At 54.6% G+C, this 27,795-nt stretch overlaps 9 protein-coding genes across 9 annotated transcripts; 6 read left to right on the top strand and 3 right to left on the bottom strand.

Moving 5' to 3' along the window:
- Positions 1-946: 946 nt before the first annotated feature.
- On the top strand, positions 947-3,158 carry CDEST_08236 (Putative aldehyde dehydrogenase domain, aldehyde/histidinol dehydrogenase). Its single transcript, XM_062924395.1, has 3 exons — positions 947-1,144; positions 1,222-1,384; positions 1,439-3,158. Exons 1-3 carry the CDS (start codon positions 1,083-1,085, stop codon positions 3,023-3,025), a joined length of 1,812 nt encoding a protein of 603 aa, XP_062780446.1. The 5' UTR covers positions 947-1,082; the 3' UTR covers positions 3,026-3,158.
- Positions 3,159-3,668: 510 nt separating this feature from the next.
- CDEST_08235 (Putative ATP-dependent RNA helicase DEAD-box, Helicase superfamily 1/2, ATP-binding protein) lies at positions 3,669-5,786 on the bottom strand (the record flags this gene model as incomplete). The annotated part of the gene is made up of 5 exons (XM_062924394.1): positions 3,669-4,129; positions 4,194-4,685; positions 4,748-5,185; positions 5,243-5,436; positions 5,482-5,786. 5 exons carry the CDS (start codon positions 5,784-5,786, stop codon positions 3,669-3,671), a joined length of 1,890 nt encoding a protein of 629 aa, XP_062780445.1.
- Positions 5,787-6,846: 1,060 nt separating this feature from the next.
- Positions 6,847-8,714, bottom strand: CDEST_08234 (Putative pre-rRNA-processing protein Ipi1). Its single transcript, XM_062924393.1, has 2 exons — positions 8,547-8,714; positions 6,847-8,460 (listed from the first exon to the last, which is right to left on the bottom strand). The coding sequence occupies exons 1-2, from the start codon at positions 8,592-8,594 to the stop codon at positions 7,489-7,491; spliced, it is 1,020 nt and encodes a 339-aa protein (XP_062780444.1). The 5' UTR covers positions 8,595-8,714; the 3' UTR covers positions 6,847-7,488.
- Positions 8,715-8,879: 165 nt separating this feature from the next.
- On the top strand, positions 8,880-10,157 carry CDEST_08233 (Putative Roadblock/LAMTOR2 domain-containing protein). Its single transcript, XM_062924392.1, has 3 exons — positions 8,880-9,132; positions 9,205-9,507; positions 9,579-10,157. The coding sequence occupies exons 1-3, from the start codon at positions 9,115-9,117 to the stop codon at positions 9,681-9,683; spliced, it is 426 nt and encodes a 141-aa protein (XP_062780443.1). The 5' UTR covers positions 8,880-9,114; the 3' UTR covers positions 9,684-10,157.
- Positions 10,158-14,013: 3,856 nt separating this feature from the next.
- On the top strand, positions 14,014-16,509 carry CDEST_08232 (uncharacterized protein). The gene is made up of 4 exons (XM_062924391.1): positions 14,014-15,203; positions 15,509-15,617; positions 15,668-16,114; positions 16,229-16,509. The coding sequence occupies exons 1-4, from the start codon at positions 14,783-14,785 to the stop codon at positions 16,446-16,448; spliced, it is 1,197 nt and encodes a 398-aa protein (XP_062780442.1). The 5' UTR covers positions 14,014-14,782; the 3' UTR covers positions 16,449-16,509.
- Position 16,510: 1 nt separating this feature from the next.
- CDEST_08231 (uncharacterized protein) lies at positions 16,511-20,172 on the top strand. Its single transcript, XM_062924390.1, has 3 exons — positions 16,511-18,441; positions 18,493-18,990; positions 19,046-20,172. The coding sequence occupies exons 1-3, from the start codon at positions 16,725-16,727 to the stop codon at positions 19,483-19,485; spliced, it is 2,655 nt and encodes an 884-aa protein (XP_062780441.1). The 5' UTR covers positions 16,511-16,724; the 3' UTR covers positions 19,486-20,172.
- A 1-nt stretch (position 20,173) lies between these two features.
- On the bottom strand, positions 20,174-21,558 carry CDEST_08230 (Putative FMN-binding split barrel). Its single transcript, XM_062924389.1, has one exon. It carries the CDS (start codon positions 21,006-21,008, stop codon positions 20,175-20,177), a length of 834 nt encoding a protein of 277 aa, XP_062780440.1. The 5' UTR covers positions 21,009-21,558; the 3' UTR covers position 20,174.
- Positions 21,559-22,086: 528 nt separating this feature from the next.
- On the top strand, positions 22,087-24,267 carry CDEST_08229 (uncharacterized protein). The gene is made up of 3 exons (XM_062924388.1): positions 22,087-22,226; positions 22,291-23,179; positions 23,251-24,267. Exons 2-3 carry the CDS (start codon positions 22,420-22,422, stop codon positions 24,084-24,086), a joined length of 1,596 nt encoding a protein of 531 aa, XP_062780439.1. The 5' UTR covers positions 22,087-22,226; positions 22,291-22,419; the 3' UTR covers positions 24,087-24,267.
- Positions 24,268-24,394: 127 nt separating this feature from the next.
- Positions 24,395-25,677, top strand: CDEST_08228 (Putative small ribosomal subunit protein eS30). The gene is made up of 3 exons (XM_062924387.1): positions 24,395-24,746; positions 25,035-25,146; positions 25,223-25,677. The coding sequence occupies exons 1-3, from the start codon at positions 24,694-24,696 to the stop codon at positions 25,244-25,246; spliced, it is 189 nt and encodes a 62-aa protein (XP_062780438.1). The 5' UTR covers positions 24,395-24,693; the 3' UTR covers positions 25,247-25,677.
- The last annotated feature ends 2,118 nt before the right edge of the window (positions 25,678-27,795 follow it).

The raw sequence follows: 27,795 nt of genomic DNA, 5'->3' as shown, positions 1-27,795 counted from the left end.
TTCTTCACTAAACACCCTCAGATCATCCTTGTATTATATCCCGCCTCGCCCTCGAGACAGGGTCCTTGTTTCTTTTTGCTGTTTTGTTGATATCCCCCAATGCATCACGATCTGCATGAGCGATCTACGACATTCTCACCCTCGCGTACCAGCGACACCCCCAATGCTTTGTCACCCACACCCCCTGTCTGCTTTCGATCGTTGGTGTTTTGCTTTTTTTCTTCCTATTCTTTTATCATTATCGTACAAGGGGATTCCTACTGCGACGGCGTTCAGGAAGCAAAGGAAAGGAAGACTTCGGACGGCATTTTCTGTGCAACTTTTTGTGTGCGTGCTAGAATTGAGAGAGGGTCGGTCGTCAGGAACCAGTCCATGCTAAAGGTGCTGGAATCTCTCCTTAAGGGCCCCCAGGGCGTTACGGCTTGACAGGCCAGACAATGTGATGGCACACAGCATTCGTGCCGATGAAGCCTTTTTTGTACATACGCTCGAACAAGAGGAGGAGAAAGAAGCGAAAACCAAAAACATAATAGGGGTGGGTAGCTTGGAGAAGAGCAGCAGATGAGACAGAAGCCAACCGTTATTCGAACTATTCATAGTACACCCATCCTGATTATTGGTGATTGGAAGCGACACTTGCTATTTTGCAGCATCCAAAACTTGATCAACGTTATCGACTAGGTAGCATACGTAGAATGTTGTTAAGATAGCCATACAACCATCAGTGCTAGTTATTATCTAATGCTTTGAGTGTGCAAGGTGGCAGGCGATTCCCCACCCAGCACGCAGGTACCCTCATTTGTTGTAGCCCCCCTGCATCCCACCTGTGGCGTACCCCTGTCAGCTGCTAATCCGCGTCAGGCATGGGCTAATCGCGGGACTTGACCGGGGCAAGCTCCCCCGAGCTCTGCTGATTTCTGACGAAGAACATCTGATGCGGCACGACCTCATGGATCCGCCGGGGGAGGTTCTCACTTCACAAGAGCAAAGCACACTTCCGGCCTCGACGGACGCGTTCGCAACGAACCATCGCGCTACAATCATATCTAGACGGCAGGAACTAGTCCAAGGTCGACTCCGAAATGGACACGAAGTTCTTAGACGAGGTTGCCGAGAGGCTCGGCTCGTACCTTGAAGCCATCCCGTACGCCACCGCGGACCGAATGGCGCCACGCCTGTCTGCACATAGATACTGAAGCTAATACGACGCGTTGGTGACAGGCCCGGCATTCCCCAGTGCTTGTTTGCTGCAGTCGCCATTTCTCTCAGTATCTGGCTCCTACAAATAGCGCAGTCATGGAACGAAGACAAAGCCGTCGTCTACACCGTCCCGCCGCCAAAGACCCCGGACAAACACTCGTTCGTCGAGGAGACTAATGTCAAGGTGCGTACAGCGTACTACAATCGCTTAATGGCTAACCTGAACTCCTCGATGCAGATCTCCGGAACGACCGCAGTCCAGTGCTACGCCCCAGCCACGGGTCAATTCCTCGGTTTCATTAACCCTTCCACTCCGGCGTCCATTGATCGTGCCCTCGATGCATCCCACGCCGCGCAGTCGAAATGGAAGACGACGACCTTCCGGGAGCGTCGTCGTGTGCTGCGTACCATGCTCCAACACGTCTTAGACAACCAGGAAGCCATATGCCGCGCCGCATGCCTTGATTCCGGCAAGACCATGGTCGACGCCCAGCTGGGCGAGATCCTCGTCACCGTCGAGAAGCTTACCTGGACGCTAAACCACGGCGAGAAAGCCCTCCGACCGAGCTCGCGGCCCACGAACCTCCTAATGATATACAAGCGCAACGAGGTGCGGTATGAGCCGCTCGGTGTGGTCGGGGCGTTGGTGAGCTGGAACTACCCGTTCCACAACCTTATAGGGCCCATCATCTCGAGCATTTTTGCCGGGAACGGTGTGCTCGTCAAGGTCTCTGAACAAACAGCCTGGAGCTCTCAATACTTTACCAGCATCGCGAGAGGCGCTCTTATCGCCCATGGTCATGATCCTGCCTTGATTCAGACGGTGGTATGCTGGCCCCAGACGGCGAACCACATCACGTCCCACCCCAAGATCTCTCACCTGACCTTCATCGGGTCCCGTGTTGTGTGTCTCAAGGTCGCGGCGTCGGCCGCCAAATCGCTTACCCCTCTCATCGCCGAGCTTGGCGGCAAGGACCCTTCCATTATACTCGACTCTGCCGCCAAGGACCTGAAGCGTATCGTTGAGATACTTATGCGTGGAACATTCCAGGCTTCCGGGCAAAACTGCATTGGCATCGAGCGAATCATTGCCACGCCGAAGCTTTACGGCCAGTTAATCTCTACGCTCGCACCAAAAGTGCAGGCTCTCCGCTTGGGTCCCACGGCAGATGTAGGCGCCATGATCTCTGATGCTGCCTTTGACCGGCTTGAAGCTCTTATCGACAAGGCAGTCAAACAAGGTGCTCGCCTTCTGGCTGGCGGTAACCGCCACATCCACCAGGAATATCCCAAAGGTCACTACTTCACCCCGACACTGCTCATCGATGTTACCCCCGACATGGAGATCGCCAAAGAGGAATGCTTCGGTCCCGTCATGACCATCATGCGCGCCCCAGGCCCCGACGCCGAGTCTGTTCTGTCCGTGGCCAACGCGCCCGAGTTCGGTCTCGGCGCCTCCATCTTTGGTGGCGACAACGACCCCGTCCTCCAAGCCGTCGTGGACGGCCTCAATACTGGCATGGTCGCCGTCAACGACTTTGGCACAACCTACGCCGTGCAGCTGCCGTTCGGTGGCGTCGGCGGCTCCGGCTACGGGCGCTTCGCGGGCGAGGAGGGGCTCAGGGGTCTCTGCAATATCAAGAGCATCTGCGTTGACCGCTTCGGTTGGTTAGGCGTTCGTACTTCCATCCCCCCGCCCGTCAAGTATCCCGTTCCGGATCAGGAACGCAGCTGGCGGTTTGCGAGAGGGGTTGTGGGTGTGGGTTATGCGCAAGGTCTTGCAGGGAAGGTCAGGGGAATTCTCGACATAATAAAGAATGCTTGATTAGGGAGCCGGCGAGCATGGCAGGGAACCAGGAGCCGAGTAATAGAATGCATGCAATACCTAATGAAGAGCCTATACTAGGCTTGATAAAACGGATTCTGACAGTTGATCATCTCGTGACTGCCTTCCTGCAGCCGACCCCGTCTCTTGAACGTTTCTCAGCAGTATCTTTACATTCCGAAAGACTGGTCTTGAGACCGTGGTGGGTGGTGGAATCCGGCTCGGCAGTGTGGGGATATGTTCAGTGACGGCAGCGCCCGTTTGCATGGCGGAGTGAATGTAAACCCCGAGGCTGGTCCTGATGAAATGAGACATCTCCATACTTCCAGGCCCTCCAACAGAGTTACCCATAGATAACTCCAGAGGCAGTGAGCTACGACATTCTGGTGAAACCGCGATGTGCTTCAACACCAACTTGGATGTCGGTTGACATTCGCAACGATTTTAAGCACTCGGCAAGGAACTGGATGGGACATCAAAGGAGGAAAACACTTGATTCATTAGCTACGGCCCTATTCCATTTTGGCAAATCCATCAAAGCATTCCGAATAGACCGCCCCAATTCTTCTCAACTTTTCTCTGTATAATCGACACGCCGCGAAGTAACCCAAGCCTCGCTGGAACATGCAGAAGGTATATCTAATTACCAAGCAGAGCCGCCAGCAGAAGACTCCCAGACGGAAGCGGCCTGGGTTTCCTCCTTCTTGATCTCGTTGCCGGTATTGTCACTAGCACCACCCCAAGCAGAATTGCCACCAGCAGAAGCATCGCCGCCGCCTCCGCCGCCGCCCCAGGCAGCATCTTCACCAGTAGCAGCAGCAGAAGCAGCATCATCATCGCCACCATAGCCCTCGTTGGACCAACCGCCATCGCCGCTAGAGATGCCAAGGTGGGCAACACCAGCCTCCTCGGGGTCAAAGTCGCTCTCAGTCTCGAACTTCAGGTTCTCCAACCCCTTTCCTGTAGGCTTAAACGGCTCGAGAAACCCAGGAACCTCCTGCTTGGTCTCCAAGAGGGTGCGAACGAGAACGCTGGCAATGGGCTCGTCTCGCTCGGTGTAGAATGAAGTGGCAATGCCCCGCTGACCCATGCGTCCGGTACGACCTATTTTGTAGATGTTAATATGGTATAAGTCGATGAGAGAGTAGAAATAGAGGGAAGGCCTTACCTATACGGTGGGTGTACTCCTCTATACCACCGTGGTCCATGCTGGGGAGGTCGTAGTTGATGACGTGGTTCACGTTCTTCACGTCGATTCCGCGAGCGCTGATGCCCGTGGCGATGAGAATGGGGGTCTTACCGGCGCGGAAAGCCCGCATGGAAGCCTCCCGCTCCAGCTGGGTACGGTCACTGTGCATTGAAGTGCAGGGAAAGCCCATGTTGTACAAGAAGTCGTCAAGGTCATCAGCAGTGCGCTTGCTGTTGACGAAGATGATGGTGCGACAAGCAGGAAGCGAGTTGATCTGATCCTTGAGAGCAGTCTTCTTGTCGAAGGGGGCCACCTCGAGGATTCTCTGCATGATGTTGGCATGGGTGCTGCCAATGCGTCCAATGTTGATGCGGACACTGGACGAAGAGAGGTGCTCCTTGGCAAGATCGCGAAGGGGCTTGGGGAAGGTGGCCGAGAAGAGCATGTACTTGATACTGCCCTCTTGCTGCTCTGTACGAGGAGTAAGAATCAACCCGGGATACGACAAGGGGATGAAAAACAGCAAGACATACCACCACCGGTCATGATGACATCGAACTCCTCACGCCAACTGTCATGAAGCATCTCATCAGCCTCATCGAAGACCATGTATCTCAGGCGGCGAAGCGAGAGAACATCGGGACGCTGAATGAAGTCACACAGACGGCCAGGGGAGGCAATGAGTACATCACAGCCCTTGCCAAGCTGCTGAATCTGGTCGCGGATCGGACCGCCACCATAGGCGACGCAGGGACGAAGCATGGTGCGGTAGCAAAACTTGCGGGCCTCGTTGAAGATTTGGATCGCGAGCTCACGGGTGGGGCAGACAATGACCACCAGGGGCTCGGCACGAACAAAGACCTGGCCAAGCGCAACCTCGGAGGGGTTGGGGCGAGAAGCAGCCAGCTTTTTGGCCTTGCCCATCAACTTGTTGAGGATGGGAATGAGATAGGCGGCGGTCTTGCCGGAACCTGTATTGCAAGTTAGCTCCAACGATCAGGACAAGCATGGTCGGCACAATGACTAACCAGTCTGAGCCACGGCGACCACATCGAGGCCCTGGTGGATGGCCGGCAAGGTGTACTTCTGGATTGGAGTGGGTGCCTCATATCCAGCGAGCTCGACGTTCTCCAGCATGACAGGGTGCAAGCCAGCGTCCTTGTAGGAGTGAACGGGCTCGATGCGAGTGGGGCCGTCCTGGCTGACGTCGACAGAGGAGATGCTAACAAACGTGAGCTATGCGCGGACAAATGGCAGGGGGTAGGACACTTGCACTGAAAAGTCGAGACCAGAGTGGTCGTGGCGGGTGTCAGGATTGCCGAAGAGGGCCAGCTCGAGCTCTGGGAACTTGGGGCCAACATCGCCGAACTCGTCGTTCCACTCGTAGATGGCACCATTGCCCTCCCAGTCAGTAGTTTCGACTGGACCCTGCTTGGCAAGCTCGTCGTAGTTGTAGGGAAGAGGCTTGGCCCACGCCTTTCCCTCGTTGTCGATGACGACAGCAGGTGCCTTCTTCTCCGAGCTCTCGGACGAGAGAGCAGCCTGCATATTGGCGGTGTCGAAGATCTCCATCTTGTTCGAGGGAAAGCCTGTTCGTCACAATGGTTAGATAATCTGGGGACCAGCGAATGTCTGCCTGCGATTAGTTACCAAGTCGTTTGCTCGATGGCGAGTACAAGTTTAACGGTTGAGAGAAAGGATGACGCGAAGCGAGAACCTTTTGTTTCCTGGGTCTTCTCTAGTTAGTCGGCTAAGTAGAAGGAGGGGGGGAAAATGGTAGAAAAGGAAAGAGTCGCGTGTTTAGATACCGAAGAATCCGAAGGGGAAGCCACACACGGTGCACACTTGCTACTGATGTGGTAGGAAGGGGAAAGTTTTGCTGGATGGAAAGAGATCTTCCACGTGATCCTTGATGCTAACACCTTGGTGCCAGACGGATCAATGCGGATCGGATCAGAGTAGACAAAGCTCAGGTGGAAGGAACGGGCGAGAAGGGGATCAGGGCTGAGTTGGATGGTGTACCTGCAGCGAAGAGGGACCTTGGCTGACGCGATTCGCGAAGGGTTTTTTCTCAGGTTTGAGGATGACGAGGTGATTTTGCGAAGACGCGCCAACTGCTGTGACGAACCCCCAACCAAAGTGATGAGGACGATGTTCAAAATGACAGGAGGAATGGGTGAGATGGTGGTAATAAAGCAGAAAGTCACTTACCACTCGAATCTGAAGAACCTAGAAATGATGCTCTAGTGAGATCCTTCTGGACAGACCATGTAGGGTTGGGCAAGGAAAAGATGAGAAGAGAGTAAGAGTTGAGAAGGAGCAAAGGATAGAAATAGGAGGATAGGGTTTGGCAGCATCAATCGACTTAAGGAGAGCGGGGGCAGTTCAGTGGTCCTTCCTGGATGGAAGAATGGGAAGAAAGGCACTATGTAATCACTTTGAAGCAGGAGCCCCTACCATGATTCGACAGCCTTGTGATGTCCCAGATTATTGCAGGCACCAGACGTAAGTAGCCTATACTGGCGCAATACTAGAGGCTCCTACCCTGCCTGAAGTCTGCGCACCTGCCCTGTCAACTACATAGAGCCTTGACAAAGGCTTTGACGGGAGTTCAAGAGCGCTTGTACTTGATGTGAACAAACATGGTGGAGACTGCAAGAACCTTTATGTAAGGTGTTACTTTGAAATGAGAGAAGTCAGATGGCTGCCTGACTACCCTTGATACAGGAGAGCCAACAGGCATACGAGGCAGATGATACTTATTGCCATGTCTACCTATGCTGAGGATCCACGCCATCAATCACCAATCTTGGGACATGAGCAAACTTGAAGGATTGAGGTCTCACCGTAGTGAGATGGGTATCAAAATTGTGGCCATCTAACGAATGCTGTTCCGAGTCGATGGGCTGGAATTGCCCTGGGTGCCTCTCATGGTGCTAATGCCCGAACTCCCCGCCAGCCCATTCTTTCATGTACCTTATGCATACGGAGTTTCCGGATAAAGCGGAGAAGCGCAACGGCTTCGAAGACCGTCCCGTTGTGCATCGCCGGCCATCAGGCTGCCAAGACGGACGACAAGAGTAGAAGATTACGCTGCTGGCTATTTGTGATGTGTAGCTTCCACGGTGTATACGACCCTGAATCACGTGGATCTTGGAGGCAAAAGCCGCCTGGTTGATGGTGGTGATGGTCTCTTTTGACAGTGGCAGTGTCGCGCAAGGTCTTGGCGGGGCAAGATTCTGGGGGTAACTGCAAGCAAGCGTAGTCCGAAGTTTCACCACAAGTCGAGCAGGTCTTGAGGCTCAACAGCAGACGTCGCCTCATATCCTCCCATACCCTCAGCCAGGGCCTGGTCCATCTGTATTGCCGATCGTCCGATGGTACCGCCCTCCTTCTTGGCCTGCTCCACACCACGGGCGAACGAGTCCAGGAACCTCCTGTGGAACACACGCTGCCGGGATTCGCGGTCGTTGTACATCTCGGCCTCCTCGTCTCGGCGGGTGCCGAAAAGGTTGAGATATGCGAAGGGGTTCGGTGTCCGAGGCACGCGGTACATATTATCAGAGCGAGCGTTGGGATTGCTTGGCGCAGCGACCTCAGGCTTGAGCCCAGCTTGGAGAAACTTGGCCAGGACGGCGATTTGCCTGGCATGAGACTGCGCGTCTTTCGTTCGCAGGCCCGTCTTCGGCGCGGTCGACCACCCCGTGTTCGTCTTGACGGTCCAGCCCATCAGGGCACAGAAGCTGTTAAGCGTCTTCACCCAGCCGCCGGGGCAGCTGACGGTCTCATCCTCGGCGACGTCCAGGAGCCACTCGAGGACGGCTAGCGAGTCGTTGCTGATGTCGGCAGAAAGGTGGGTCATACCGGCACGGATGTACATGATGCACTTCTCGGCGTGGTGCTTGACTTCTGTCTCGGGCAGGGCCCGGAAAAGCTTCAGCAGCTGGCCGCGTACCGGTCCCGAAGCGTCAGAGACAAGGGGCAGAAGCTTGCTCAACACTGTTGCGGTTCCGACAGGGTTATTGTCGGCCAACACTTGACTCGTAAGATGCGCCAGCGACTCTTTACGCTGCTTGTCTGCCCGTGATGTCGAGGCCAGAGAGAGATTGTGCTTGAACTGGGTTGCGTTGTCAGGGGCTTCAGTCGAGAGCTTCTGGTGGCCCATAGCAATCGACTTTGCTTTGAAGCTGGTGTCTGTGAAGTTGGCAGGCTTGACTTTGGCCTTTCCGACCTTAAACTTTGGCTTCTGAAGAGGAATGTCAGTACACCGAGATGTGAGTGAGAAGGGCGTCTTTGATGTGCCTCATCCACATCTCACTGAGAGCTTCATACCGCAAAGTCCTTGGCCTTTTCCTTCTTCTTTCTCGTGCTGGAGCCCATGGTTGCTGTTGTTCAGAGATAGTCAACTGAAACGATTCGTTTTGAAGTTTTGGCGAGAGAGCCGATAAATTTTGTCGCTTGGAATGGATTTCTCGCTATGTCTGTTGCAATAGCAATGAGTTTTCTCATGGAATGGCTTGCATATTAGAGGTTCGGACCCCTGCCAGACTGGAAGCCAGAAAATTCTGGCGGTCAGTAGCGGCAGAATCCCGTCAAGTCGGAGCTCCCTCCCCGGCCACTACGTTGTCACGGTTGTTACCCTCTGAATCCTAGCTCCAATTAAGGTCCTTCGGGTACTTTGGCTGGTCGACCAGCCTTACAGACGCTGCGAGCCGACCCAGCTTTGAGGAACACACACACACACTCACACACACAATCACACATACACGCACGTATTTGCCTCGGTGATAAAACGAAAACATTCCCTTAACTCAACCTTTCAATCCTCGACCGCTCGAAGACAAAACACACACAACTTCTATTTCGCGTCCTTCATTCCCACAGACCGCGGGCAGCAACCATGGCCGACACCGTCCCCGTGAGAGCAACCTCGAGCCCCTCTATAACGATGGCGTCATAGCTAAACAAAACCGTGCCCCCTCTTTCGCAGAACAACGGACACGACGCGCTGGACGAGACCCTCACGCGACTCTCCAAGAAACCCGGCGTCAAGGCGACCGTCATCCTTGACCGAGTCACGGGCGCGATCCTGCGAACAAGCGGCCAGCTTTCCTCCTTTAACGCTGCGACCCTGGCGACGGGGCAGGGCTCCTTCTCTGGCGAGGGCGCCGCCGGGCAGCAGCAGCAGCAGCAGAATGGCGAAGAGCAGCCGCAGGGTCTGGAGGAGTTCGCAGCCAAGGTCTGGAACTGGGTTAATGCGTCGGGCACTCTTGTGCTGGATCTGGACACCGAGGTAAGATGACACGGTCACCTCCGCAACGACGTGTTAGCGGGGTGGAACGAAGTGCTGACTAGGGAAATCAGGATGAGCTGAAGCTTCTAAGGCTACGGACGAAGAAACAGGAACTCGTCATTGTTCCGGACCCGAAGTACCTTCTCATCGTGGTACATGACACACCGCCGGCTTGAGAGAACCCGAAGCCCAACTATTTATGACGGGTTCTGTCAGCTTCTCACGAACCCTACCTCACCGAGTAATGCGCTCCATAAGAACACGCATTACTGCTGGCCGGGTGGCATATATATTGGCTTCTTCGAAGTTATCAACCACACAAGATGCACCAGGTAAACTGGAGCTTGCCCGAGCCACAGGCCTCTCTCACTTTTGCGCGCGCGCACACACATGCATTAATACGCGCGTATGTAAAGATTCAAGGCGGGCTGATTTGACATGGACGCCTGAGGTGACGCGAGCGAATGATACCCCGAAATTACCATGCACTACTTCTATAAACACACAGGTCCAGAACGATACCGGATCGGCTGTGCGGCGGGCGCGTCGGGCAACTTGAGTCTAATATGAAATACAATTCTAAAATTCAAATTAAGAAAAAAAAGCTAAGAGGCCGAAGTCATCTCGTTTCGCGAGATAGACAGACTGCCCGGCAGCCATTCGAGTCGTGAGCTCAGAGAGCTTCTTGGGCCCCGTCCCGGCCTTGGCGGGACGTCTGAACCTACCTTGCTTGTAGAGTATTCGATGGTATCTTAAATAGTAACCAGACCGGGCGGTTGGGATCAGTCAGTGACCTCGCAAAAATCTTGGTCGCCGGCGCCGAGAAGCATGGCGCGACACGCCGAAGGACGGGAAGTGGGCCGGGCCCAAGCCGGGATGGGTGCGTGTGGCTTGACGGGCGAAATGTTGCAACACACCCCTGCTCGACTGCACTTCTCCCAAGTTCTTAAGCCCGGGGGGGTTAAATTGAAGGCTATTCACCCTGTGCCCAGAAGAAGAAGAAGAAGAACCAAGATATTAAACCCGGGTTCGGTCGGCTCGCACGGCGATCTTGACCAACCGGTAGTCCAGGCTTAGACGCAGCAATGCGCTCGGTCATACGAAGTGGATGTCCGCAGAGCAGCGTGATGCCATCACATTTTTTTCCCGCTTAGGCGGCTTGATGTTTTGGGTCTCTCCTTGACTCGTTTCAGCAAGTCGAAATCCTCCCAACTAATTAAAACCAGCATCCCAACGAGGGAGAAGAAAAGAAGAACAAGAAAAAAAAAAGGGCATGGCGTCCTGGGTTCATTGGCCTCATGTGAAATTGTCGTAAAGGGAGATTGGGGCTCCTTTAGAGTTTTCTTCTTGAACCTTTCGTATTTTGGACGAGGCTGCATCGACAAGACGTGTAGGGTAGGGCTACGTGGTGTAACCTTCCGTTTTGAAGTTCCTTGTATGGCCACCTGAGCACTACAGAAGCTGCACTTCTTCGTTTGAACCATCATTAGGTTTGCCAGGGTGGTTGTGGTTGAATGCGCAAGCTGGCGATCATAATCTGGATGGGTTGCTGAGCCGTTCAGGAACTCCAAAACGATCCCATTCCTTCCGACTTCTCCATGCGATCGATTTCACGATACCGACTGCAGGCCGACGGCAGTTGCAGTTGATGCCAGTTCGAGACGTGTGTGGAACTCAGCTGACCACATCCCCTTTTTCTTCCCCTCTCCCCCTCCCCCTGTCCCAATGACATGAGACGAAGACGTTCGAGAAGGATGGGCGAAGCAACTTACGGATTCCGCCCTTGGTCAAACCCCATAACATATCGTCTCATGTCAAGGGACTTAGGGTAGATCGGGCCCTCGGCTGCCCAGAGCTCGTGCCCAGAGTGGAGACCTTAAGGCTAGCACCAAGCAACAGCCGAGGGGGGTTGTTCTATGTTGTGTGTCCATGTCGAAGCAGAGGCAGCTGGCGTCTGCGGCGTGCGACAAAAGATTCCGTTGTCGCCGTTTCAAAACGTCTTAAGCTAGTAATGTCCACCATCCCCCCAAGCTGTGTCGAGGTAGGTAGGGGCGCCGAGGGGCCGGTCGAAAAAGCTTCAGATTTCCGAAACTTGTCATCGGCTGAGAGCAACGAGACTTTGCCCTAGCATCCCGGTCAGAAACCGGGTCATGCGCGGCCACCACTCACGACCCTCCGTCTGGGTCGGAGTCCTAACGTTCGAGAACAACAAGTCCCAAGCCAGGGGGGAATGGATGATCATGGTGATCTCTGAAGCCGGCGCCCAGGGGGGTGGGGGTGGGTAGATGACTGGATTGTGCGAAGAATGCAAGCCACACACGGCGCCTCCTTCGGCCCTACCCTCTAGTGACACAACAGCAGCATGCCGTGGGCGCGTTTGCCAGGTATGTGACGGGCCGGCGAAGACACTGAAGATGATGGTGTGGCGCCCAGTTCTGCGGAAACGCCAGATTACACATGTTGATGTTTTGCTAAACAAACCCCGGGCCGGTCCTTCGCAATTCAACCTTTTTCAGTAGCTTCTGGTAGTGGTGAAGTAGTACATACAGTATATGCATGGTGTTTTCCTTCCATTCCCCGGCAGATGGGGATGCGACTTCCCATGATATTGTTGCTTTCCCCCCATTCTGTGCATGGTTTGCACGGCCGTACTAAGAGGGTCCTGGGTATCAAAAAATCCAACGATTCCGGTGAGTCTAGGTCTGTTTTGATATTTTCCCTGGCCTTGAGGGGAAACAGGCACTACCAAATTGAGCAGACACCGATAACAAAGTCCACCACAGCTGCAACACACTACATCTCTGTTCAGTTCCATTACCGCATCGGACAGCCTTTGGATGTGGAGGAGCAGGAGGAGGATATGTGGGAAGCGGATCCCCCGAACCCTACCTGATCAGAGATCTGCCCAAACGCGACAGCATGTGAGAGATGTGTCCCTGGTCTGAAGGGTTGGCAAGGGTCGTGTTGTATTTCACATGCGCGCGCGTGGGAACTGCTTTGATTTCCCCCCTTCCTGATTGCGGCCTGTTGCAGATTCCTCGCTCCTTATTTCGTCCAGCTCTGCTCCATCACCTCCGTTGGCCCTTCGCTTCTTTTCTTCTTTTCCCAGAAGCCCCAGCCAGGATCCACCGATGAGTTGCAACAAAAGATGCAGGGGATCCCAATGTGGTGGTTTGTTGCGGCCGTGATCATGGATCCCTTGCCTGCAAGGCTCCGCCGCCAGACTCTGTTAGAGTCGAATAGTCCACGCATCTCTGTCCGTCGTAATGGCGATGGATCCAAGGGGTTACAGCAGGCAGTATAACTTCTGGTCGGGATTGTGAGGGAAAGAAAGTGTGGGATCTTACCGATGAGTCGGACAATTCGTCAGTCGATTTCCAAAAGGTGAAGCGTTGATGATGGATCATCAGCCTGCCGGCAATCATGCAGTCTTAGATGTATTGTATAGAGAGGTAGGGTATAAGATAGCTGGTGTTTTGCCGGCAAAATGAGCCGTGACTGTCAAGTCAAAACTGACACTTCCGTGGTGCGACGAACCGAAGCTGGCATGGACGTCATGGTCATGGAACACCGCCGTCGTCGCCGCCGCCGTCGCTTGTTGATATCCTTCCACGCTTTGGGTGTACGCTGTACGCTAGCTCCCACGCAAGGAAAGGCAGCCATAAAAAATAAAACAAAAAAAGACGGACGCGAAGTGGGAACAGGGGAGGAGGGTTAGGGAATCTGAAGTCACACGCGTAAGCTTGTAGGGTATGCGCAACCCTGCGCGGTGAACATGATAAAATCACAACACGCAAAGGTTACACGACGAGGGAGAAGAGGCGTGCCCATGTCATTCATAGCCGCAAGATGCGGGACATGCCAAATCAACACACGCACACGCCCCTCCCCCAAGTCCACCCACATGGGCGCGCAGATGACGAACGAACAGGCTTAAGCTCCTTGATGATTTTCGTTTTGCATCCCCCCGGTGCTTTTTCTCCTCTCCCGTCTCCCCGACGCAACCAATTTCCCTATCATCGTACCTAACGCCTAACAATCGACGTGGACCGACCAGAGTTCTGAGACTGCCGTGCTGCCCACCCCCTTTCCCTACAACTCAACTTGTATTTACAGTCTACACAGGCCATGCCTTTGGCTCCCTCTTCCACGCTTCCTGGCCCCCGTCCGCAGCTCCAGCTGCAGCTCCTGGGATCTGTCGCCATATTCAGATACGTGAAGTAGTGTAACAAACTCAAGGACTCAGTATTCCATGGCGTGGGCTAGACACATTCCCTCTTTCCACCCCCAGTGCTTGCTTGTTGCATGCGACCTGCGGCTGGGACGAGGGGCACACCAGCAAAGTGGACATGGTCATGGTCATGGCCCTCGTCTGTCCTATCCCGTCGTGTCTAGCACCATCAGCCACCCAGTCAGAGAGGGGCCCTTTCGATGTGTTGGGCTGGGCCTCGGGGTCTTTTTGGGCTTGCCCTCCCTCGATGAAGTCCAGCGCAGACCGGGAGGAAGCAAGAAGAGTGGACGATAACAACATCGAACTGGCCCCCCTGCCTTGGCAGCCGTCGTGCATGTGTCTCTTTTGATGTTGCTTCGCATTCATTTCTTGTTTTAACATCCCATCGCCTGGCTCTCATTTGCTGTAGACTATTTGCCTTTCTCTCTATCCTCTCTATCTCTCTCTCTCTCTCTCTCTCTCTCTCACACACACACACACTCTCTCTATCTCTTCTTACCTACAAGTCATCTCCATCCCCCCCTTCCTTGACACTCACTCCTCCCGCGCTTTCCTTGGCTTGTTTGGATACTCCCAACCTATCGTCGTCCACTCGTATTCGTCCATTTGCATCTGCAGCTACGACTTGGTCAGAAATAACGCTCCGCGTTCCCGTTGCAACCTTGGAAAGGTTACTTCGCAGAAACCTGGACTCCCATCACCCACCGTCGTCGGCGATAAGACGTCAGCCCCTCTCCTTTGACGAAGAACGCCACCGTTGATCAGCCACTCTGCCTCTCTGCTGGGGATTCGGAAGACGGAATCAAAAGAAGAAGAAGAAATAAAAAGTTGGAAGATTGCCGCAAGGGGCCAAGATTTTCAGCCGGCGACAGTGAAAAAGAGAAGAGGAAGAATTAAAAAGACACAGGTCTGGGAGACCAAGGCAAAGGCTTGAGAAGGGAAAAACAAGGACGATCCAGACGAATGAGACGAGTACGGTGACAGCCCTTCATCCCATCCCAGAAGCAACACCCAACAAGACGGGAGACGATCTCAGCACCCAAGATGCCGTCGTTATCGCTACTGAGACGAAGCACCAAGCACGACCAGCAACGGCCGATATCACCACAGAAGCAGCAACAGCAACACAATCAGCTTTCGCAGCTGTCACCGCGACACGAAGATGGGAGGGAAGCCGGACCTCAAGAACAACAACCGGGCTCGTCCGGGACCGGGGGAACCGGCGAGCGGGAGCGGGAGCGCAAATTCTCCAAACGGGACCTCTTTGGGGGGTTGCTGAATCGCAGCAAGGGCCGGGGCAGCAGCAGCGCGTCGACGCCAGCATCGTCGACGAAGTCTGGGCGGGGAACCGGCGCCGAGTCGCCAACGAAGTTTCCTGTAAGTCCAAAGTTTCCCCCCAGCGTCGTTGTCTATCTACAATACGTCCCGTTTCCACCCTCTTGTTTCTATGTTTCGATGTTTTCTGGTCCTCGTCGTTCTATTCCCCACCCTTTTTGTATGGTCCTGATGGTTCTTACCTTCCTTCGTTCCTCCGTCCACTCCCTCTTTCTCAGGCAAGGTCCCTGAAGTGGGCGCATCGGTCCAACGCCTGGGCTTTGGTCTCGCTCCAACTCCACCCGATGCTCCGATGCTCCGATGCCCCAATGTTCACAGCTGAAGATGAGGGAGTCCTCAGAATAGCAGCAGACGTGCTGGGAAGGTGCACGCAGAACCCATGCATCTCCAACATGCAGACGACATACCATATCTATTACCAATTTACCACCTCAGTATGCACATTCGGTACCACCCACACCCCAGGTTCGCCGTCAATTAACCTCCCCCACCCCCCCTTCGTCCCTTTTCCTCAGACCAGGTCCGGTCCGGCCGGTGTGTCACAGTGGATTTGTCTTAGCTAAGGCTGGATCTTCCGTGCATCGCAAGACACAGACATCCCATCCCGTGGACGGTCCCCCGGACCCCCTACTTCGACACAGGGCAGCAGCTCCTCAGACGCATGGGTATCTACCTAGGTACCTTACGTACCTCCTTCACCCCTCTGGGCTGGGAGGATCTCTGGGTCCCTGCCCGGGCAGATGGTCTTGGTGACGGGCCCCGTCCGTCCCTTTCCCAAGCCGTGTCCCCTCTTTCTCTTGGCTCTAGCGTTCGCCTATGGACTTCTCAGTCTTTGGAAGCCACTGCCGTCAGTCAGTCTGGCTGCAGCACCACCTCATCGCCCCCTCTCTCTCCACCATGTCACTCCCCCGCCATCATCCTATCCGGCCCATCAATGGGAGCTGCATCAGGCCACTTTGATCTCCCCATGCTTCCCTCTCTGGCCCTTACCGTGCCACTTCCCCCAGCGCGTAATATGCTTGCAATCTGCTTAGCAGTGACGTCCTTTCGAGATGCTCAGACTCTGACGATCTACACCCGTTGCTCCCTTGCATATATCCTTTTCTAATGCCGCGTGACTACCACCACCGCTACCACCACCGCCTCCTCTCGGAGCTCCAATTCCCACACTCAATCACACCTCCCCCTTCCTTCGTCTTCGTCTTTGTTTTTGTCTTCCTTCTGCAAAGCGCAATATTTTCTCTTCATCTTTCTACTCTACCTTCCTGCAAGCCATTTCGTATTGTATTGGTTGCTCCGAGCTTCCTCAAACCAATCAAGACAACGAACGTCTCTCGTTTACACAAACGTTTACACAAAGAAGGGAATCAGGTAGTCCTGCCCCCGTCCGACCAAACCACCTTTGCCAATTCTTTACCTGACCTTTCCGCCCAATTGGTTCAAATTGTCCTCGTCCGACCGTTCCAAAAAGCCGTTGTGTCTTACCAACAAACCCCAGGTTTCCCCTCCGCAGAGCAGTGTCGAATCCCGTTCCTCTCGATCGCCGCCCCCTCTTAACCCCAACAAGCCACTGCCTTCCCCGCCTCCCGGCGACAGCGAGCAGCAAGCCAATGGCCCGACACCCAAGCCAGTCTTGAAGCTGACCAAGATCATGGCTACCCTCAGCGACGACGATGTCGAGAAGCTCTTCTCCGGAGCCCCCCAGTATTTTGCTCGCTCCGAGGGCCATTACACCGGTGCCCCACACCCCTCCGTCGCCTTTCCCTGGGATGAGTCTCTGGAGATCCGCGACTTGAATGATCATGTCCAGATCGAAGACGCAGCCTGGAGCTGCATCACTGCCTGGCCTCACATTACGAGGGACATGAACTCCAATCCCGCCGCCATCAGATGCGCCAAGGAGAGAAAGCGAGCCCACTTTAACCCGCGATGTCGAGAACGGCCTAACATGCTGAGTATGCAAGGGCTGGAGAAGGGCACCATGGGGTACCAGGCTGCTCTCGAGATGCCCGTTGGCGATGCGCTCCAAGAAGAGCAGTTCGGCTTCGACAGCCTCGGATCCAAGGCCAACGCCATCGTCGAGCAGCGCCAGAGGATGCTGGCCTCCAAAGATGGTCTACGCCGCCTTGAGGAGACGGCCATCTTGGATCAGCTCATCAAGAACGCCGACAGGTACAAGGAGAACAAGGTCCACAGGAACATCCACAACACCTTGTATAACGAATTGTTCCTGGGCATCCTGCATCCCCCAACCCGGGTCATTGACCACCACGACCCATATAGTCTTTCTGTCCAGATCCAGGCCCTTGTTAAGGTTCTTGCCGCGCCCAATGTCTGGGTCGACTTCTCCCATGTCGAATGGAGGATTCGCTTGGGCCAGATCCTGTGGGGCTCTTTCGAGGGCGACGAGCTCGAAACTGAGGTCGACATCGAGGATGCCGAGACCAACGATGAGCGTAAGGAGGAAAGGTACTGGCTGCTGCTCCAGATCCTCCTCGCATGCGAGCTTCTCATCAGACTCGATGCCATCACCGAGGGTGAAGAGCTTGGAATCGAGAGCATCAGACCAGCCGAGATCAAGCGATTTGAGAAAGACGCGAATGCGACGGTTAAGTGGTCGTTGCACCTTGCGCGCGCTTGGCTCGAAAACATTGAAATAATCGAGAGAAAAGTCGATCCAACGAACACCCACAAACGCAACTCGAGTGGATGGCTCGCATCCTTGACAGGGAAGATGAGCCTGCATCCCAACAGCAGCCACGCCCACCCGCACGATGGTATCTCCGTGTACACCATCCAGGGACGGTATTGCGAACGTCAGGTCAACGGTCTTACCAACTTCGCGAGAAAATTGCGTTGGCCTGATATCGAATCGGACTCGTACGCCGAGCAGATCTCGGACACGGTCAACAAGGTGTCCGAAGCGACGCCGATTCACACGCCTGCGGAGACGCCAATGAGTATTGACACGAAGAGGTCGTCCTACTTCGGCGGCGGCAGGACCGAAGCGAAGGTCACTCGTCACCCGTCCGGAAAGCACAAGATTTCAGCAGCCCTGCACCCTTCGGGTTGGCTGTCAAAGTCTTACGTGTCAGGCTTGATGCTACCCGGCGAAGGGCTGTATCACTTGATCATGTCCACTCTCCTGGAGAACGACAAGGAAGCGATGGCTAAACTGGGCCCAATGGCCAACCTCTGCGGTGGTTTTGTATACCGCGGAAAGAGTTTCTGGAGCACAACGTGCATTGTTGGCCGTGTTCTGGCCGCTGGTCAGGGTTCCGCGCAGTGCATGGGATGGATCTCGAGCGACATCACCCCCCAAGGCCATGGGGACGGCTGGCTCAACATCGATGTTGCCGAAGTATCAGGTTTGTCTGACTATCACAAGGTCTTACTACACTATGCTGACAGCCCGCCAGAGGACATGAAGAGGACTGGCAAGCAGGCCAGGCTCTGGGGAAAGACGCATGTCGAGCGCGAGTCGTGTGTCTTAGGCGACGCGGACCCCAGCTCGGTGTTGCCCGCTGACTTTATCATCCCTTACGAAAACAACTATTCCGAGCCGCCTCCTAGCCTGAGCATCTCATTGCTGTCGCTCAACCTTTCCAAGCCCATAGATTCGGCCCAATCTACTCCGACGGAGGAGACAGTGATGACCCCGTTCTCTGACGCGACTAGAGACCCTGAGCTCTACACATACCCGTCGTCCATCTCGTTTTCTGTTGGTCCCCTTGGAGGCGAGGCAAAGGAATACAGCTTCGCGCTGACCAAAGATATCCACTTCGTCACGGCTCATCCATGCCATCCCTCGTCTCGTGTTAGGGTCTTGAGGTCGCCTTCCAGCCCTACCATTCAGCAAATTGATGTAGACGGTAGCGGCATCGGCGGTCAGAGCTCCAAGCCAGCCACCGTCACGGGTAAGGCAAAATCGCTCCATTTATTGCAGCCACATAGACTGACCACCAATCCAAGGACACCCCCTGCACAAGCTGTTCACGTATACCGTCGTTCACCTTTCAGAGCTGCTCGAGAAGCCTGACGCCTCGCTGAACGATCTCCTCCTCAACACGTCCTCTGTCCGACGGCCCTCTCTCACCCCCGTCATGAACACCACACCCCGCGTTCTGGTGATTGACTGCATAACCGGCTTCAAACGTCAACCGCCGACGCAGGAGACACCCACGTCTCCTGTTCTTGAGCGTACCGCCAACGGTGCCAATCTCGCCACGGCGAACATGCACCTCGAGTCTCGGCGTCGCCAGTTTGGCAGTGACATGGAGATTCTAGTCCGAGCCTTTTGTGCGGAGAAGGGCTGGAATGCCATCATCTCGAGGCGCAGGCGGGGGTGCCTCGCCTGCGCCATCAGGGAGGCCGGCGCTCTGGCTTGGAAAGTCATCATTCGCGTTGACTAAAGTCGCAACACTCCACTCCACTTGACTTTCCTTTTTGTTCTCTCCTTTTCTTATTTTCGGTTTTGCTTGTGTACATTTTAAGGCAACGGAAGTCTGGGTGCCAAGGATCCGGGAAGAAACTCACGGGATATACACGTCCACGTACACAGAGAGACATACATAGCGTTGATTTCTGCAGAATGACTAGGAGACGAAAGGTGGACATGGGTGTCTGCTGCATTTTTCTGTTCTGAGCTGTAGTGCGAGATACCCCCCCTGATGTAATACGCTGTAATGATCAATATTCCTCCTCGGATCGTCGTTTCCGTCCGTGCAACATGAAATACAAACTCCCACGTAGTAACTAACTGCAGAAGCCATTACACTGTCAAATGGTCTAACGGCTGTGCCTCAAGTGGTACCGCATACCTAGATTTGAATCAATCTCAAAAAGTGACAGGGTTCAGTTCACAAAACTGGCTAGAAAATATGATCATGCATCTCGCTCGGTGCAACAATGAAGACGGCTCGGCACCAGCTCCAGACCGAGCCTCCACAGAAACGAAAGATCTCTGGGCTCTTTTCAGCCTTTAACGGATATCGTACCAAAAGATGCCACCCTCTCGGTTCAAATCGTCGGCTCGTGGCAAGTCAGTCCGGTCAGCATGCCGCAGGCCAAAAACCAAGTTGCCTCCCAACGACAATCTCGCTCAGAGATCACCATTGTCAAACCAGCTGTCGACACTCCATTCCCTCCAGCCGCGCTTCTCGCCGGGGAGCTGAATGGACTCGTACTCCTCGCGAGTGACATTCTGCCACTCCTCGACGGGGATCCAGCCGATGTAAGCGCGGTCGCCGAAGCCGCCGACCCAATAAATGGAGGTAACGACGAAGCGGACCCATTCAGACTCATGAACAGGGCTGCCAGGGAGCCAGTACTTAGAGTCCGGGTGCTTGTCAACGAAGCAGTGGGCGAGCTTGAGGGAGGTGACGGGGTCGACGGGGATCTTCTCAAGGTAGCCGAGCAGCGAGAAGCGCGGCAAGTTGGCGGCAGAGTAGGGGACGGTGTCCGGAGGAGCAGCAGCCGCGCCGGCGTCCAAGCTACCGAAGATCCTGTTCTTGAGGGAGGACAGGAGGGAGATGCGCTTCGCGGGCGGGAAGGGTGGGGTCCAGTGCATAGAGAGGGAGATGTTGGAGCCAGCACGGACGTTCTTGAAGGACGTGGCGATGGTAATGGCCAGGATCGTCGGGTTGCCCTCCTCCTCGCAGTCGGCGACGTAGTCCATCAGGCCGATGGGCATGCCAGAGAGGTCGCCGCCCGAGGCGGAGTGCGCGCCGGCCGGGAAGACGGTCGAGAGCTCGGCCAGCTTGGTCATTGCAAGGATGCGACGGCCCATGACGGCGGACTCGTATGAGGTCGGGATGCGACTAGTATCGACCGAGGAGGAGGAGGGGTTCGACAAGAGGTGTCGAGGCATGCCAGGCTCGAGGATGGCGGTAGCCGCGGTGGCGCCGAGGCCAGAGAGAAGAGCGGAGGCCTTCATTGTGGTTTCGGACGGGATGGGACGACTAGAAAAGTGCAGAGGAGAGACCAGAGGGCGCAGAAAAAGGGGATGCCCGGGACAGTTGAGAGCGGGTGCGTGCGAGGTTTTGTAGCAAGCGCTGGGTCGGTCGAGATGTGCGGTCGGATATGGGTGGGATCGATCGTACGAGCTTTTCGTGATGCGAAAGCGGTCTCGGAAGGCTAAGAAGAGGGCCAAGATATGCGGATGAGCTATTGAGTGCGAGCACGGCGGAGACGTCTGCTTTAGGGAGACTTTGTCGGTCGTGGGTGGGATGGTTGAAGAAGACGGGCAAGGTCTCTCACTGGATCTGCCAGGGAATACGGGAGAGAGTACCAGCTCCGCCGGGTCAGAGTCACGACGAGTCGGGCTTCGTAACGGCAAGGACGCTTGGTTTGCAACGGTGGACTGACGTTGTCGGGCTTGGTCGGTCAGAAGGTTACCTCAAGTTGGGTTTAGCAGCACACTCCGCAGAGGAGAAGGGGCATGTGATGCCTGGGATGAGACGCTTGGAAAGTGGCCCCGGGGTTAGATCTGATAAGCCAAAGGCCGTTTAGCGCCGAGACATGCTTTACCCACCCAGGCAGGGCTTTCAAATGCTGCGCCGTATACGAGAGAGGTTTTGGTCTCCGGTGCCATGGCTGAAGAGAGAGCACCTGCAGGGATTGAGCTGCATGGTCATTTCCGCCGGGTATGGGCGAAGTCGTTCGATGACCATGGCGTAATATGAAAAGTCCAGAAAGGAAAAGCGATTCAGAACGGGATGAACGACCTTCTTAGTGGCCTTGTAATGAATGCCATGCCCATCGCCTATCGGGCTTATCGGGGTGAGGGGCGGGAATATACAGTGTTGAAAACAGTGCAAAGAATAGTATCAGCAGCCTGAGACCATGTTGTGGAAACTGTGAGCTAGAATTTTCTAGTGGGGATTGACAGGTACTTGAGTACCTGATTAGATGGCGGAAGGCACCCAAATCTGCCGAAACTTGCTTTGGCAGGAAGTACTGTCTACGCGAGAAAGGTCTTCTCTCTTGACAATTCCTGGTTGGTGCGCGCGCGACCTGTCTGTCAGCACCTAGGCAAAAGCCGCAACTCATCAACACAAAGACAGTTTTAAGCATAGCGCATTGGCAGGTGCAGGCCTTCTAACTGAAAATATTATCAACAACAACCAAGGAAGCTTTGGATCACAAAAAACAAGTACATCTAATGCATCTCTTATTGCCTTATTTCTGGTGTTCAATTCACTGACTGCAGTACCTAGCTGGCACTCAACGTAAAGGGTCTGGTGTCTCACTCACTGCTCCACTGAAAATTCACTCTGGGACCCTGAGGGACTTACGTTGATCGCGGGACCAACGCTTATCGGGAGCCGACCTGCACCAAGCCTGCCATGGGAGAAAAGACTGAGATGGCATCATGGAACGGTCTCCCCGTTGAGCTCAAAGGTCTAATCCTCGGGCATCTGGCCACTGGTGCCGTCACAGAGAGGCGCTCAAAAATATGGAAGGCCAAGGGCAAGCGTCATGACATGGGCAGCTACGCTGTGGTGTGTCGACAGTGGCAGGGGTTCATCGAGAAGGTCAACTTCAGCAATCTCGAGATCAGCACCAGCAAGGACCTCGCCAGCTTCGACGAGATATTCCAGGACCCCAGTCGCCGCTCCTACCTGCGTCGCGTCTCACTCCGCGTCGAGCTGCCGCGCTACGCCAACAAGCTCGCCAAGATACCCGAGACCGACGTCGAACAGAACGACAACGAGGTCGCCTTCACTCAGGGCATCTGGAACTTCTTCGACATTCTGAGCAAATGGACGACTTCGGGCGCGGGTATCGAGCTGGAGCTGAGCGCTGCCTCGCCCAGTGACAAGAACAAGTACTTTGGTGAAATGGGCCTGGACCAGGATGGTAATTCACGCTTTTTCGATCACGATCTCGACTTTTGCTTCATCACCGCCGGATGCGACCAGGTCGGACGGCACGGCTTGCCCGAGGTCTCGGTCGTTAGCAGTTGCCAGGTCTTGCGTCGCAACCATCGGAACTTCTCCTCTCGAGCGCTCCTCACCATTTTTTCGAGTCTGCCCCAGCTTCACGAAGTCCGCTTTGAGCCTTGGCATCAAGTTGACATGGAGGCCCAGTTGGAAGTCGACTCAGGTATGTCTTCCCCTTCCCTTTCTGATCAGATGGGGGGCAACTCAGCCGCTAGCTGAAGCTGACCTCTTCAGATCACGCCCGGACTCTCCCCTTCTGGCCGTCTCACATCAAGCGGATCAGCCTCTTTGAACACTTCGACGCATTTGCCGATGGTGGTGAGGGCGAGTGGGAGGATGCCGACTCTGGCGACGAAAGTGAAGCAGAAGAAAACGCCGATGCTGTTGCCGCTCCTGGTCCCACCATGGACGACGAAGAAGACGAAGGCGTCCCGAGGACCTCATGCCCCAGCTTGGGCCACAACCTGGGTTATCTCAGTCTCCAAGCCGAGGAAATGGCCGTCTCCAACGTGTCCGATGTAAGCGACTTCTTCGAGGGCTTTCTTTCGCGCAGAAGCGCGCCACCCGTGTGGAAGCACCTCCGCCGGCTTGCGGTGACATCGAACATGATGATCGACGGTGTCGACGCTGAGCTCATCAACAACGTCCTTCGCATGGTGGCCAATGCCGCGAAACACATGCCGGCTTTGCAGGTCATGGAGATATACAAGACTGACCAGTTTGGAGGCGCCGTCTTCCGCTACAGCGTTGAGACACTCTCAACGAAGGCCAGCTGGGAGAGCACTTGGGATTTCCGTGTAGACAAGGACGTGAAAGCTGCATGGGCAGAAGTTGCCAAGAAGAACACCCCTCACAGCCTGGAGTTCCTTCCCGAGATACGTTTGGGCGACTATCAAGGACCGTATGTCTTCTTCGATCACAACCTTGTGACGAAAGACCTTGTCCTCCATCCGAGTTCGCTGGAGGACATGCTGTCCAAGAAGTTAGACAAGTGCAAAGCATGCCATGGGTTCTGCGCGCATCCTAAGAACGCGGAACAGGTTTGGGGCTCGCTCGGAGTTGATGGATAAAGTATGCGAGCATGGCTGATGCATTCACACGAGATCATGTCTAGATACCCTGTACTTTGTAAAGTATACACATTGAACGCCTAGTTCACATACAGACGGGGCGGTTGGGCAAAAGCAGCATGGATTGCACATCAGTTCAGGAAAATACCAATCCATTAATAGCTTATCTTGTGGTCTTCCAACGAGTAGAACATCATCAAAGTGGTTCAAGTTTTCTTGGCCAATGATTTAACTCGTACCCGCCATTGTCTGTCCACGGGGTTCAAGTTTAAGGTATTGGTTTTGATTGGCTGACTCGTTTGTACTAACCCCTAAATCCGATAGACCTTTCCGGCTAATTTCTTCCGGGTGGCCAAAAAAACTAAAAACAAAAACTGAGCCCGACCATAAATGGAAGGAAACCCCCTCGCTCGCCCTGCTCATTCCCCACAGCCAACACGTGACGTGCACACAGAATCGAGTGAGCCAAAATTGCTGGTCCCGCAATCCTCTCTCGCACGCAACCCGACGCCCATCCGCCCGCGTAGAAGTCGACAAACCCGCCCTCGATTTCCATCGACAACCAACTCACCGAAACACCACAGCAGCAACTTGTCAAACCGCCACAATGGGAAAGGTTCACGGATCGTTGGCGCGTGCCGGAAAGGTCAAGTCTCAGACGTAAGTCTTGCCCATTCAGCCAGTCTACTGCTCAAGCCCCTTCTGCTCTTCCTGGAGGGGAAAGGTGGCAATCGCTCGGGAAATATCGGTCATCGCGGACGACGACGAGGGAAAGCGACTCGTGTTGGAGGGAAGAGGAGGGGGGCCACAACGCAATAACGCTCGATGTCGACGAATCGACGACGACGAAAATGACGACCAGACAAGGACGCGATGACCGATCAGGCGATGCTGGGAACTGCCGTCTTGATGGAATCAAATCGAATCGATCGCTGACCATTACGATAGCCCCAAGGTTGAGCCCCAGGAGAAGAAGAAGACCCCCAAGGGCCGCGCGAAGAAGCGTCTTACATACACCCGCCGCTTCGTCAACGTCACCCTCACCGGTGGCAAGCGCAAGGTACGCTTTCTCCGATCAAGACCGTCGTCTTGAGATTCTGCCATGTTGTTGATTGGTAACTAACGCCGCCCTTCAGATGAACCCCAACCCTACCGCTTAAGCGCTTTTTCTCTCCTTCCCTACGCATTCGATACGACTCTAGGAACGTCTGTGCCACCGGCATGAGGGTGGAATCGACGGGACAATCAAGTTCAAGGGTGGTTGGCGAAATATGGTGAAATTTGGGAAATTGCCGTCGTGGTCGGGGATTCTACCACTCCTCCCACCCCTCCCTCTCCGCCTGCTGATGGTGTGAGATCGGGTGCGGCTAGGGTGTAGATATTCTCCTTCGACCCGATGAAGCAACAAGAGACAAACGAATGCGTACAGCAGAAATACGTAAAACTACTTGGTTTTCTGGCATTCAAAATCGGAAATGGGGAATTCGCTTTTTTACTCTGCCTCTGTCTCCAATGAGCCCGCCGGATGTCGTCAAAGGTCGCCGGTGGTTCGCCATCACTCGGGGAGAAATACACGCTAGTTCTTCGGCCATCTTACATGTCTTGCCCTGTCCGAGTGATGCAAAATTGAATGATGGCCGGGGGGTAGTCCTTGACCCCGGCCGGGCCACCGCTTCATCAATACCCCGAAGCTGACGCCCAGACGTCCGGCCAGGGACAGTGAGGACGCCACCAGGCGGGCATAGCATGGCCTGCTTATCCCATAATGACCAAGTCCACCTGCACGGGACTGCTGCCACAGAAACAAGTACATACTGAGTGCGGATGGGGGAGATGCCGGCACATTGATTTCAACATCAACGGCTAGTCTCGTCTTGAAAAGCATTCGGCTACTAATCGACACAAATCCCATTCAGAGCATGGCCTCAAACGCCACCAAAGACTCTGGAACAGCCAGCAGGGAACCTGCTTTCTGCCATGTTCGACCTCTTACGCCCTTTCCGGGTTTTATTACTGGACCTGCCGACTTCATGATGGCCATCGCGAAGCTTCAGAACGGGGTTTCGCAGAAATATAAATAACAGACATACGCGTCATCAGAACACCAAGGCTTACGGTCCTTGGCCGCGTTTTACCAAAAAGCCGAACGGATCATGTCTGGCCAGCACGTCCGCGGTTTCCGCCTAGTTACACTCATTCAATCTCCAGCTCTCGCATCACAGAGCCGAAACAAGGGGAGTTGGAAGTTGGCTGGGAAACTCGTCGAGACACGAGACCCCTTGATTCATGGAAGAGAAGCGTCATAATGCTGGATACAGAGATTGCGTTCTGCCGTTTCCTGAGAAGCGTCGAGTCGGAAGCATCGTCGAAGGTCAGGTTAGGACACTCCACGCGTAGCGTCGTTCATGGGCTCAGGTGTTGTGGTACATATTGCATAGCACCAACGTTCTCGATACAATACAACTCCAAATCTACGACCCAGCTCGCTTCCTCAGACAACCCCTCGTCTTCTGGTCTTTATTCCTTGCCTGTCTTAAGGGTTCGAGCGCGTCACTGTGGTCACAATCAGTCCCATTTTCCACAGTAACGAGGCACTACGCTATCAATAGGCAAACCCAACTTTCTTCAAACCTTCTCACAGAGCACTTCCAAGGAGCCAGACGAGAGAAACCCTCCATGGCATCCACCGGGTCTACGGCCGAGAAAACCCCTTCCCCTGTACAATCTGTTAAGTCGCATCAGAACCTGACCCCACGCAGTATTTGGTGTTGTCATCGTGTAGCCACATCGTGTTATGCTCTTTCGGCCATCACTGCTTCTCTTAAACTGGAACAACAACCACAGACAAACTCGAGATAGTGACCAAAAACCAAGGGCCATCCCGGCCACTGTCTTCGGCCTGCAGCGCCTCCAGCTGGCCGTCGCGCTTCCGGGTAACGTTAGGATCGGCGGTTCGAGCATGTATCGCACTTCCCGGAATTTGGTTCGCCTTCGTGTATTGGCTTTTTCTTTTCTTCTCTGCACGCTTAGTAACAGATGGAACCAGCACCCCGTGGCATGCATGATACGTTGGATCACAATCCATCAAGTCAGTCAGAGCACCAGCTGCTAATCATCGATCAGCAAGGCCAAGTCCGGGCGCCAGAACCTTTACTTTCAGGGGTGTGTATGCTCCGGATTCCCATGCTGATATAAGCCAGGGCCCCCTTTACCGTATACAGCACACGCATCCTAGGCTATTGCCGCGGCGAGCCAGCGCGGACCACTAGCCCAGATCCCATATTCCCCCCGTCTCGGTCTTGATTTCTCTAAGAAGAGTCCATTATTCATTGGAAGAAGTGTTTATTTCCAGGAAACAAAACACAGGCGTCACCGGCGTGGCATGTGACGACCAAGAAGAGAACGTCCGTCCAGTGCATCAACTTGGCGCTCGGTATGTCCCGATTTGACGACCAATCTCAGCCCTTGGCACTTCCATGCATGCATCCGGAACCCAGAGTCGGCAACAGGGCTCAAAACAGCTAGAAAAATAGCGCACAAGATCGGCGCATGCTGGCCTTCGACCAGTGCTAAGTCCGCCATCAGCACCCCCGCCGGCGCCGGCCCCACTGCAACAAAACGGCGCCAATCCCGGCAATATTTCGGTCAACACTTAACTGGCAGACACCCTCCTTTCTCTACCTTCCTTCCCCTGCCGGCTAGCCAGTCT

The sequence above is a fragment of the Colletotrichum destructivum genome, chromosome 5 (genome assembly GCF_034447905.1).
Source record: "Colletotrichum destructivum chromosome 5, complete sequence".
Classification (NCBI taxonomy): Eukaryota; Fungi; Ascomycota; class Sordariomycetes; order Glomerellales; family Glomerellaceae; genus Colletotrichum; species Colletotrichum destructivum.
The sequence above is the reverse complement of the archived record's forward strand: the minus strand, read 5'-3'. Positions and strand labels throughout refer to the sequence as shown.

Coding starts and splice junctions, on each gene's coding strand:
- CDEST_08234 (XM_062924393.1), bottom strand. CDS start 8,594: ATGGGCTCCAGCACGAGAAAGAAGAAGGAAAAGGCCAAGGACTTTGCG. Junction 8,461..8,546: donor AAAAGGCCAAGGACTTTGCG/GTATGAAGCTCT, acceptor ATTCCTCTTCAG/AAGCCAAAGTTTAAGGTCGG.
- CDEST_08228 (XM_062924387.1), top strand. CDS start 24,694: ATGGGAAAGGTTCACGGATCGTTGGCGCGTGCCGGAAAGGTCAAGTCT. Junction 24,747..25,034: donor GGAAAGGTCAAGTCTCAGAC/GTAAGTCTTGCC, acceptor CCATTACGATAG/CCCCAAGGTTGAGCCCCAGG. Junction 25,147..25,222: donor TCACCGGTGGCAAGCGCAAG/GTACGCTTTCTC, acceptor GCCGCCCTTCAG/ATGAACCCCAACCCTACCGC.
- CDEST_08233 (XM_062924392.1), top strand. Junction 9,508..9,578: donor TGCTGGATCTGGACACCGAG/GTAAGATGACAC, acceptor TAGGGAAATCAG/GATGAGCTGAAGCTTCTAAG.
- CDEST_08229 (XM_062924388.1), top strand. CDS start 22,420: ATGGGAGAAAAGACTGAGATGGCATCATGGAACGGTCTCCCCGTTGAG. Junction 23,180..23,250: donor CCAGTTGGAAGTCGACTCAG/GTATGTCTTCCC, acceptor TGACCTCTTCAG/ATCACGCCCGGACTCTCCCC.
- CDEST_08230 (XM_062924389.1), bottom strand. CDS start 21,008: ATGAAGGCCTCCGCTCTTCTCTCTGGCCTCGGCGCCACCGCGGCTACC.
- CDEST_08231 (XM_062924390.1), top strand. CDS start 16,725: ATGGCTACCCTCAGCGACGACGATGTCGAGAAGCTCTTCTCCGGAGCC. Junction 18,442..18,492: donor CGATGTTGCCGAAGTATCAG/GTTTGTCTGACT, acceptor ACAGCCCGCCAG/AGGACATGAAGAGGACTGGC. Junction 18,991..19,045: donor CAAGCCAGCCACCGTCACGG/GTAAGGCAAAAT, acceptor CACCAATCCAAG/GACACCCCCTGCACAAGCTG.
- CDEST_08232 (XM_062924391.1), top strand. CDS start 14,783: ATGCCGTCGTTATCGCTACTGAGACGAAGCACCAAGCACGACCAGCAA. Junction 15,204..15,508: donor CTATGTTTCGATGTTTTCTG/GTCCTCGTCGTT, acceptor TTACCACCTCAG/TATGCACATTCGGTACCACC. Junction 16,115..16,228: donor GCAATCTGCTTAGCAGTGAC/GTCCTTTCGAGA, acceptor CTCCTCTCGGAG/CTCCAATTCCCACACTCAAT.
- CDEST_08236 (XM_062924395.1), top strand. CDS start 1,083: ATGGACACGAAGTTCTTAGACGAGGTTGCCGAGAGGCTCGGCTCGTAC. Junction 1,145..1,221: donor TCGTACCTTGAAGCCATCCC/GTACGCCACCGC, acceptor CGTTGGTGACAG/GCCCGGCATTCCCCAGTGCT. Junction 1,385..1,438: donor TCGAGGAGACTAATGTCAAG/GTGCGTACAGCG, acceptor TCCTCGATGCAG/ATCTCCGGAACGACCGCAGT.